Source organism: Ornithorhynchus anatinus, chromosome 1 (assembly GCF_004115215.2).
Source record: "Ornithorhynchus anatinus isolate Pmale09 chromosome 1, mOrnAna1.pri.v4, whole genome shotgun sequence".
Lineage (NCBI taxonomy): Eukaryota > Metazoa > Chordata > Mammalia > Monotremata > Ornithorhynchidae > Ornithorhynchus > Ornithorhynchus anatinus.
The window spans coordinates 185,716,528-185,727,572 of NC_041728.1; the positions used below are offsets into that span (position 1 = coordinate 185,716,528).

Consider the following 11,045-nt stretch of genomic DNA (forward strand, 5'->3'; position numbering starts at 1 on the left):
ACTTAGGCAAAAGTATTCCACTTTAATAATCAGCCCCGTGACATTCCCTGACACAAATCTTTCTTCCTTCACTTCAGCTCCATTGTCACGTAGGGTTTTAAGAGTTCGTCAGGACTCATTTCAGGGCCTGCCTAAGAGGAGAACAAGTAAAACCCACCCGGAACGCTGTACAGGATCAGACTGCTCTCCATCTGGAACGCCGCCCCGTCTTCCCGCAGCCTCCTCGCTGGCCGGAGTGGGCAGCCGCGGCCTCTCCCCACGGGGAGGGCGAGGGTGTGCAGTGCATGCTTGTGCCCTGCATGGTTATGTGTAGGTGCACTCATCTGCCTGCGTGTGAGGGGCGGGGGCAAGCTTCGGAGTCAGGGCCCTGCTGTTGCCCCAGGCAGTGGGGCACAGAGGGGGCAAGCCGTCCCCTTCCCCTCGCCTCCCCACCAAGTTTCTGGGGGTGCTGTGGTCCTGGCCAGGGGAGGGGCCTGCCCGCCCTGCCCCCTGGCCGCGTGGTCCCTCCGCCATCCCTGCCCAACATGAAGACCCAAGCTTATACCCAGGTCCCCGCGGTTTCCCTTTGCTGGGTTGACTCGGCTCCAGTCCGTCGATCAATCAGTAGGACCAATCGAGTGCTGGCTCTGTGCAGAGCAGTGTGCTGAATGCTTGGGGTGGTACAAAAGAGTCGGTAGACATGATCCCTGCCCTGGAGGAGTTGAGAGTCAGTGGACTGTAGACTTTCTTCTGGGCCAGGGCCCAGGCTACTACTGCACCCTCTCCAGTGCCCACCATCATTATTATCATCAGTAGTATTATTGAGCATTAACTGTGTGCCGAACACTCCAGAGACCGCAGACCTCCATCCCACCCGCGTCACTCCTGGGGCAGGACAGTAGACCCCAGGAGGCCCCATTGAGGCAGTTCCTCCTCGCTCTCCTGCCAGTGTCCCAGAAACCCACCCTGCCGCTCCTCGTTTGGGTTCTGGAGTGAGTTTCTCGCCTCCCGCAGTGAGTCAGCTAGTTTTACTATGCTGCAAACTCAGATAGAATACCCAGTGGATCAAAGGAGAAGCACATCCATTCATTCAATAGTATTTATTGAGCGCTTACTATGTGCAGAGCACTGTACTAAGCGCTTGGGATGAACAAGTCGGCAACAGATAGAGACAGTCCCTGCCGTTTGACGGGCTTACAGTCTAATCGGGGGATCCCAGCCCCCTGAGCTCCCTCTGACATGCAGCCCTAGCCAGGGTTGGCTGGCACCAGGGAGGGGCTGAAGAAGAAGGTCTCTGTGTCCTGACCTGTGGGCAGCTCCCCCAGCTCAGTCTCCCACTCTGTCACCCCTTGGCCAAGCTGAGGTCCGGGACCCTGGGAGAAGCGGGGCAGAGGTGCTGGATTCTCTGTCCGCCCCCGACTGGGGCCCCAGGCGGCCTGGAAGGGGGGTTGGTCAGCTGACTGGAACTGTGCAGGCAGATCCAAACTGATCTCCCCTCCATTCATTCATTCAATAGTATTTATTGAGCGCTTACTATGTGCAGAGCACTGTACTAAGCGCTTGGAATGTACAGTTCAGCAACAGATAGACAGTTCCTGCCCAGTAACGGGCTCACAGTCTAAACGGGGAAGACAGCAAAGCAAAACAGAACAAAACAAAACATCAAGATGAATAGAATCATGGAGATATTCACCTCATTAACAAAATAAATAGGGTAGTAAATAATATATACAAATATGTACAGTGCAGAGGGAAAGGGGGAAGAGCAGAGGGGCGGGGAGGGGAGGAGGAGCAGAGGGAAAAGGGGGGGCTCAGCCTGGAGCCCGGAAATCAACACGGCCACAGCGTGTCTACTAGCTATTGTCCTCCCCGAAGCACTCAACACAGTGGACTAGAAGGTGTTTGAGGGCAGGAATCATGTCTTCTAACTTCAGGGTCCTGTTCCCCTGCTCTGGAGGTGGGCTTTCCACGGACGTCCCTGCCTCATCAGACTGTAAGCTCCCAGAGGGCCGGAAGCATGTTCTTTGCTACTGTTCCACCTTCCGCAGTGCCTGTCATTATAATCATCGTCATCAATGGTACTTATTGAGTGCTTGCTATGTGCAGAGCTTGGGAGAGATGGAGCAGCAGCCTGGCTTAGTGGATAGAGCAAGGGCCTGGGAGTCAGGAGGTCACGGGTTCTAATCCTGGCTCCTTCACATGCCTGCTCTGTCACCTTGGGCAAGTCTCTTCACTTTTCTAGGCCTCAGGTCATCTGAAAAGAGGGATTTAGAGTGTGAGCCCAATACAGGTCAGGGACTGTGTCCAACCTGACTACTTTCATTCATTCAGTAATATTAATTGAGTGCTTACTTTGTGCAGAGCACTATACTAAGCACTTGGAATGTACAATTCGGCAACAGAGACAATCCCTGCCCATTGACGGGCGCACAGTCTAAACGGGGGAGATGGACAGCAAAGCAAAACAGAACAAAACAAGACAACATCATCAAGTAGAATCAAGGGGATGTACACCTCATTAACAAAATAAATAGGGTAATAAATATACAAATGAGCACAGAGCTGAGGGGAAGGGGAAAAAAGAGAAGGGGGGGCTCAATCTGGGAAGGTCTCCTGGAGGAGGTGAGCTCTCAGTAGGGCTTTGAAGAGGACTACTTTGTATCTACCCCAGTGCTTGGCACATAATGAGTATACAACAAGTACCATAATTATTATTATTACAGTACAATACAGTCAAGTTGATAGATGCATTTCCTGTCCACAGTGAGGTTGCAGTCTACTGTACAAAGCACCCAGGACAGGACTTTGTGCTTAGTAAATAGCACAGCTTAACTGACTGAAGAGACCCCATCCCTGGCTCTCATGGGGAGGCAGGTCTGTACCAAGTCTGTTGGATCAGCTAGCATCCTTATTAGTGAAGCCAGCTTCATTGTTTGAAGATAGGGAGACCAGTGGTCCACTGTAGAAGAGGAGGGAGTTTCAGGAAGGAGGGCTGGCAGGCAGGAGTAAGTCAGCAGTGAGAGAAATGAGAATAAGGCCTCGTGAGAAGCAATGCGGCCTAGTGGATGGAGCCTGGGCCTGGGAGCCAGAGGACCTGGATTCTAGCCCTTGCTCTACCAGTAATCTACTGTATGATCTTGGACAAGTCACTTCTCTGTGCCTCATTTCATTCATCTGCAAAATGGGGATTAAATACCCCTTTTCCCGATGATTCCCTCATAATAAGTGTTTAACAAATACCACTTCTTATTAATGAGTAGGTGGCCTTTGGAGGAGCTTAGCATGTGAACTGGGGTGTAGAGGGGCGAGAAAAGCGGGGAGATGAGCAAGAACCTTTAAATCTAGCAGTCCGGCATTTCTTCTTCATGTATAGGGGTATGGACAAAACCGCTGGAGGTGTCTAAGAGGTGAAAAGGGGTGCTCAGAAAGAAATGTCTTAGAAAAATGAGCCCGGCAGCAGAGTGAAGTATGGACTGGAGAGGGGCGAGGCTGGAGGCAGGAAGGTCGGCAAGGAGGCTGAATCAGGAGTCGAGATAGGATATGTCAGTTGCTTGGACCAGCGTGGTAACAATTTGGAAGGAGAGGAAAGGGCAGATTCTAGAGATGTCAGGAATGTAGAACTGATGAGGTTTGGTGACAGGCTGAATATGTGGATGGAAGGAGAGAGATACGTTGAGGATTGATCATTTGGAGGTATTTATTGAGTGCTTACTCTGGGCAGAGCACTGCAGTAAGCCCTTGGGAGAGAGAATGCTGTATTAGAGTTGCTAACAGAGAAGATAATGCCAAAATTGGAGACTTGCGAGATGAGGAGGATGGTGGTGCTGACTTCGGTGATGGGAAAGTCGAGGGAGAATAGGGTTAAAAGAAGTTCTATTTGGGACTTGTTAAGATTGAAGTGTGGTGGTACAGGAAGAGATGTCCTGAAGGCAGGAGGAGATGTGAGACTGCAGAGAGGGAGAGAGGTCAGGGCTGGAGAGGCAGATTTGATAGAGATGGGAATTGAAGCTGTGGGAGCCTGGCCTTGGGTCTGTCAGCCGACCCCCTTCCGGGGAGGCTTTGACCAACAAGCGTGCAGGGGTGCTCTCTGGCAGTGATGGGCATTCGTGGCCAAGACTGGTTTCATCCACACCCCAGGCAGGGTGGTCGGGGTCTGTGGCCAGAAGGTGCCCCCCCCCGACACACAAACACCTGGGTAAGCCAAGACCTGGGAACCGTGAGTGAGCCTTTTGGGGGTGACTGGGCTACCCCCCTCCCCCAAAACTTGGATTTAGGCAGGTTAAAAGAGGGCCGAGCCTCGTACCGGTCAGATGCATGTGGGAATTGTCGGAGAGGTCGGTCAGTGTGCCATCAGTGATGCCCTGCTACTCCGGTCTGTTTCCGCCTTTCTCCGCCACATTCCTGCATCAGATCTGGGCTTCTTAGTCCTGCCCTGGCCCAGTTCCAGCCCTACCCAGTCCAGCCCATCCCCAGCATGGTCCATTCCAGGCCATAGGCAGGCCTCCCGTGCTCCAGTGACCATCCTGGGTGGCAGAAAGGCCAAGGAAGCAGGCAGTGCGGGTGCTGGCATTTCAAATTGGATTTGGTAGTGCTCTGGGCTCCTGATCATCTGTCCCGTGGCCTTCTGGCCCTGGGCATCGTGTTCCAGCAGCTAAAGGAAGCCCTCGGATTGCTGAGGAGCCGGGAGAAGGTGGGGAGTTTGGTTTTTGAATAATCTGTATGAAACAGGTAGCGCTGGCCTGTTGCCATGGCAACCTGAATTTCCCTCATCTGCCTTAAATGGAGATGGGCAGCCTAGACCCAGGCTCAACCTGCAGACCCTGTGCCCACCCATGCCCACCCACCACCTGTCCCATCACTGCCACCCTAGTGGCATCGTTGGTCTTGCCAGTCTGAGCACATCTGGCCACTCAACTGTCCTGGGGAGGTTGGCTGGAACTGCTGCAGGCCCCACCGGTGGTATTGGCCTGGGGCAGGTGGGGGGGGTGCTGGAGGGACCTCAGCGGGCTTTTGCTGGTAGTCGCCCTGCTGGGTGCAGTACGCTGTGCCAGGTGCTCAGGCCGCCCTCTGGCATGAAAATAATGTTGGTATCTGTTAAACGCTTACTATGTGCAGAGCACCGTTCTAGGCGCTGGAGTAGATACAGGGTAATCAGGTTGTCCCACGTGGGGCTCACAATCTTCATCCCCATTTTACAGATGAGGGAACTGAGGCACAGAGAAGTAAAGTGACTTGCCCACAGTCACACAGCTGACAAGTGCCAGATCTGGGATTTGAACCCATGACTTCTGACTCCCAAGCCCATGCTCTTTCCACCGAGCCACGCTGCTTCTAAAAGGAAACCTAGGTCTTTTTTCCATTTCTGGGTACACGTGAGGGATTTCGTGAGCCACCCACCAGCTGCAGCCCCCACATCAGCTCAGAGCAAGAGCGGGTTGGGGAGGGGGGTGCAGAACGTTTCTGGGGGCGGTCAGGGAATGACAGCCCACAGTGATCCTTCATCTGGGGGGTAAGGAGTCTCCGTAGCACCCGCCCAGCCCCTGAACCCCAACAGCAGCCCCTCTGTAACCTGGGACCATTTCTGCTCCCCTCTCTGCAGCAGGGCTCCCTGCTCTAGAAACCACCAGGAGGCCTTGGAGACAGTAAGTGGTGTCCACCCCACAACGGGGCTGGGAGACCATTGTGGAGGCTGGGGAGAGTCCTGGAGACGCCTGGCCCCTGTCCACAGGGGCCACCTAAGGACATAGGTGTTTTGTCTAGCCAGAGAGCGGCATCAACGGGCACCGGGGGAAAGCAGTGCAGAGGGAAGTCTAGGGCAAGACGGCAGAGCCCGACCCAGCAGGGTCATGGAGGGCCATGGAGCCCTCACTGGACTCCGCCCCGGGTGGGGACAACCCGTGGCCGCCTCGCTTCTGGAGAAGCGTGAGAGCACGTGGGAAGCTCCTTGTCAGAGCGATGGAGATTTGCGGTGGCAGGCTCTCGGGGCGGACGGGGAGCTGCCTGGGGGCGGGCCTCAGGGGGAGAGCACAGGAGTCTCAGCCCTGAGCTCATGTCCCCGGGCCCAAGGCATCAGAACCCAAACCCTCGCTGGGGTAGCCAGTGACGATGGGGCAGAGCCGAGAACGGAGCCCACTGCCCACCATGTCCTCCCACTCAAGGGGAGGAAGTCTGGGGCCCAGTCAGGTAGTCTGGGCTATCCTCGCACACTTAGCTCTCACTGCTGACCCTGCAGCTGGGCCCTCGGACACCATCAAGCCCACAGCAGAACAGCCGACTGGTGTGGTGCTTGGCAATAACCAGCACCCACCCAAGTGCTCCAGAACCAGGCTCCAATCAATCAATGATATTTATTGAGCATTTACTGTGTGCAGAGTACTGAGCTAAGTGCTTGGGAGAATACAACAGAGTTGGAAGAGATATTCTCTGCCCACAACGAGCTTTCAGTCTGGAGGTAGTCAGACAATGATGTAAAATTATGGGCATAAGCCCTCTGGGGCTGGAGGGGTGGGGGTATCAAGTTCTTAAAGGGGGCAGATCCAAGTGCAAGGGAGACACAGAAGGGAGAGGAAGTAGTGGAAAAGAAGGCTTAATTTGGGAAGACCACGTGGAGGAGATGTAATTTTAATAAGACTTTGAAGAGGGGGAGATTAATCCACTGAGGGTATTTATTGAGTCTTTACTGTGTGCAGAGCAGTGCATTAAGTGCTTGGAAAGTACAGTGCAATAGAGCTGGTAAACACCATCCCTGTCCACAAGGAGCTTACAGTTTAGAGGGAAGTTTGTACACCCCCCAGGACCATGTTCTAGTGCGTGTCTTGCCTGGCCTGGGGAACTGGGGCATTGTCTGCTAGCTGCCCACATGTGGCCCTTGGGCAGTGGAGCTAGGTAGGACTGTGCCGGGCAGACTGGACTTTCCTCTCAGGCTAAGGCCAGGCAGCCCCATACCCCCAGCCATCATGGCTGCCAAGGACTCAACCAACCTGTGTATATGGAGATCCCTGGCTCCCCCTTACTGCGTGCTTGCTCCTGAATGACCTGGTGACCAGCAGCTGCATCCCATAACAAACCTGTGCCTGCCAGACACCTACCAGGGGAGACCTGTGTCCCATAATGGCCTACTTCTTACCAGCTAGAGACCAGCTCGGTCAGCCCTGCATCCCATAGTGCCTCCCGTGCCTGCTAGAGACCAGCCCAATCAGTCCTGTGCCCTGTAACACCCCCCAGTGCTGGCTAAAGCCCAGAACTGTCAGCTTTGTGCCCCATAACACCCCCCCCAACCTCATTCCTGGCAGAGGTCGGCGTGGTCAGCCCTGCACCCCCTAATGCCCCCGGTGCCCTTCCTGAAACAGGTGCAGAGCGAAGGCAGCGTGCTCCTGTTCGTCGTGGCGTGGACCATCACAGAAATCATCCGCTACTCGTTCTACACCTTCAGCCTTTTGGATCATCTTCCGTACCTCATCAAGTGGACCAGGTGATGTCCAGGTGTAGGAGGGCACCAGGGAAGGCTGGACCTCCACAGCCAGGGGAAAGGTTCCAAGCTGATCCGGTCCAGATAGGCCCGAGGTAGCCTGGATCCAGGCTTGCTAATCCAGCCTTCTGACAGCCTTGCTTCTCTGCCTTGCTAGAGGTGGTGGGAGGAAGGTGCCTGCCCCCCACATCCTCTGCACCCCTCTGCCCCCATTCCTCAGTTTCCCTGGGTCCCACTACCCTAGTCCCCCTGTTGCTGGAGCACAGACTTGCTGGGGGCAGGTCACGCTTTTGTCTTGTACTCTCCCAAGTAGTTAGTACAATGTTCTGCACACGACAAGCATACAACAAATACGACCGACTGACCGTGGGAGGTGGGGGGAGAATTTAGTTGGACCCTCCCATCAGGGTCAGCAGTGAGTGGGGGTCAGGCTGCTGGGATTCAGGGTGACATGGCTCAATGAGCCTGACCCAGACACATCCCCCCACGAATTCCCCTGGGCCCCAGTGCCATTGGGTTGGTGTGAGCGGGAGGGGTATGTGCTCCCTGGGTAGTTCCGGGCACGGTCTCGGTGTTTCTGTGATCCTCTGACCCCGCTGACCCCACCGACGACTGTTGTTGCAGGTACACACTGTTCATCGCTCTCTACCCCATGGGTGTAACCGGGGAGCTGCTGACCATCTATGCCGCACTGCCTTTCGTCCGCCGGGCTGGCCTCTACTCCGTCAGCTTGCCCAACAAGTACAACTTCTCCTTTGACTACCATGCCTTCCTCATCCTCGTCATGTTCTCCTACATTCCACGTGAGTAGTGCCTGCATGGCGGGATTTTGTAAGCACCCCTCAGGGCCAGGAGGTCCCCGTAGAAGACCACCCTCACTCACTTATTTAATTTTTTTTAATGGTATTTGTTAAGCGCTTACTATGTATTACTATAGTACAGACACTGTACTAAGCACTGGGATAGGTAGAAGCTAATCAAGTTGGACATGGTTCTGTGCTAAGCACTGGGATAGATAGAAGCTAATCGGGTTGAACATGGTTCATATTCTACATGGGGCTCATAGACTTATTCCCCATTTTATAGATGAGGTAACTGAGGCCCAGAGAAGTAAAGTGACTTGCCCAAGGTCACATAGCAGACAAATGGTGGAGCCGGGATTAGAAGCCAGGTCCTTCTGACTCCCAGACCTCGGGCTTTATCCACTAGGCTATGCTGTTTCTTTCTACTTGCTTGGCGGGATCCACAAGGCCTGCTGGCCACGTTAGGAGAGACCCTGCCCTCAGGCGCAGCTGGGAGCAGGTGGGGTAAAAGCAGCTGAGGGCCTCCCCCCCCAGTCATTAGGATTAGTAACCACTCTGCTGTCCTACTGTGTCCTTCCTTCACCCCAGTCCTCACTCATCTGGGGTCCCCTCCCCTGCTGGTGCTGGGCCCCTTGGCATCAAGGGTCCCGGGAGGGCTGTGGGCTAACATACAGAGGTTCATCGCCATGGGGCTGGGCCACGAGTTTGTGCTCTAGGGCCACTGACTTGCTGACCCCTCCTCCCCTCTCCGACCCTGCAGTGTTTCCCCAGCTCTATTTCCACATGTTGCGCCAGCGCCGGAAGCTCCTCGCCCCGCCTGAGGGGCCCAAGAAGTCTGAGTGACTCCAGCCTCCTCCCATTCCCCCGGCCCCACTGTGTCCCAGTAGCCTGAGCCTGGGGGTGCTGATCGTCGACAAGCCATTCTCCGTCCTCACTGGGACCTGCCGGGCCATGGCTGGGAACCGCGAGACCCTGGGCTGTCGGCCCCAGCGTCCCGCGCTGAGCCGGGACTCCGCACCAGGGCCTGCAGCCTACCCCTCCCCTGGGAGCCCAGTTGATGGAGATCATCATTCCCACCGTTGAAGAGCGGCTCTTCAGGCCCCGAGCTGATCCAGGGTGGGAGGGTGAGAGGCTGGGTCCTACATCCTGTCCCTTTCCCGGGATCGTGGTCAATAAAGGTCATCGTTCCCACCACGGGAGATCAGCTCTCTGAGCAGCGGGCTTTCTGGGGGTGGAAGAGCACCACCTTCTGGAAGGGGCCTGTCAGCCATCCCCAACCTACCAATCGGGTACAGAGCGAGAACCTCCAGCACTGGCAGAGCTTGGTATTTGGTGCTGGAGAGAGCGCGCAAGAGGCCGAAGACACAATCTCTGCCCTGGACAAGAGTGGGGCTTCCAGTCCAACTGTGGCCACTTTACGGCCCAGACCTTCACCCTCTGGGATAGGCCCTGCCCTCCTCTCCCAGAGGGCCCGGGGAGGTGAGGCTGGTGCCAAGTATGGCATTGGTGAGGTGGGGCATAGCGGACTTGGGGTGGCCATAATGGGCCCTGCCGAGCCTCTGCAAAATGGCTCTGATGGGGAAATGGCATCAGATAGGGCTGGGGAAAGGGGCAGAAGCATGAGCTGGTGGTCCCCTTAATGGTTTGGTTTGGGGGCACCTCCCCCCCATCCCCACGGAAGCAGTGGGCAGGGCGGAGTCATTTGGGCATGAGTGAGAGAGAGGCCACAAATTTGGGGGAGCAGATAGCCTTTGGTGATGGGAGCGGGCACCACAGCCCCATCCTCAAAGCCCTCCTGAAATCCCATTGCCTCCAGGAGGCCTTCCTCGACTAATCTCACATCTCCTCACCCCAGCTACTACTTAAATACCATGACGTCACCCAAACGCTTGGGCACTCACACAATCCCATAGTTTGCAGTACACTTTATTGCGTCCCTGTCAGTACCTGCTGCTAGGCTCTAAGCTCCTTGAGGGCCAGGATCTTGTCTACTAACTATTGCACTCTCCCAAGCACTTATGCACACAATATGTGATCACTAAATGCCACTAATTAATTAATTGATTGAATGATGCCCACTAGCAGAAATATGATGTACTGAGCCTTTGGAAGAGTACAGCAAAAGCACGAGCCATGTTCCCTGCCTAGAAGGAGCTTCCACTCTAAAGGGGAAGTGGACTGACAATCTAGTGTGGAGACAGGACACACTACACACACAGTATGCTGTGAGGAGGACAGCAAGAGGAGAAAGAGACAGTCCCTTCCCTTGGAGGGTTTCCACTTTAACCCTTGGCCTGGCAGTAAAAATGACACTGTGTTCTTTCAAATCACCTTTGTATGTTTTTTTTGTTCTGTAAATAAACTTGTAACTTTAGGTCTGGATTCCCTTTAACTGTTCTCAGTTTAGTGTATTTCTATATGATGAATGTTTTGCCCCATGAATTGGGGTGCACCACATGTAGCTGATGTTTGTTTGCTCTGGAAGTGAAAATGAACTTAAATCCAGTGGAACATCAAGATTGGGCCATGAACATGATCACCTTGGACCATCCCCAGCCCACCTGGCTCAAGACTCCACCCCTGGGATCAGGGTGCCAGGAGGAACCGGGTACCAGTCACACTCTCAGACACCCACATTCAGGATTAGGAATTTTCCATGCGACATCCCTGACTCTCCCCAGTCACCAAGCACAGATCATCCAACACCCCTGACTCTCTCCTTTACATCACTGACTCATTCATTCATTCATTTCTTTCATTGTATTTATTGAGCACTTACTGTATGCAGAGCACTG

The 11,045-nt window shown here is 54.6% G+C and overlaps 1 protein-coding gene across 1 annotated transcript in view; it reads left to right on the top strand.

Moving 5' to 3' along the window:
- The window catches only part of HACD2 (3-hydroxyacyl-CoA dehydratase 2), a gene marked incomplete at its 5' end in the record, with an annotated part of 35,388 nt that extends 24,746 nt beyond the window's left edge, over positions 1-10,642 (top strand). Inside the window, 3 exons of the mRNA XM_029067878.1 lie at positions 7,329-7,450; positions 8,072-8,250; positions 9,011-10,642. Of these exons, the coding sequence (XP_028923711.1) occupies positions 7,329-7,450; positions 8,072-8,250; positions 9,011-9,093 (384 nt within the window). The remainder of the gene's footprint in view (positions 1-7,328; positions 7,451-8,071; positions 8,251-9,010) is intronic.
- Between the last annotated feature and the right edge of the window lie 403 nt (positions 10,643-11,045).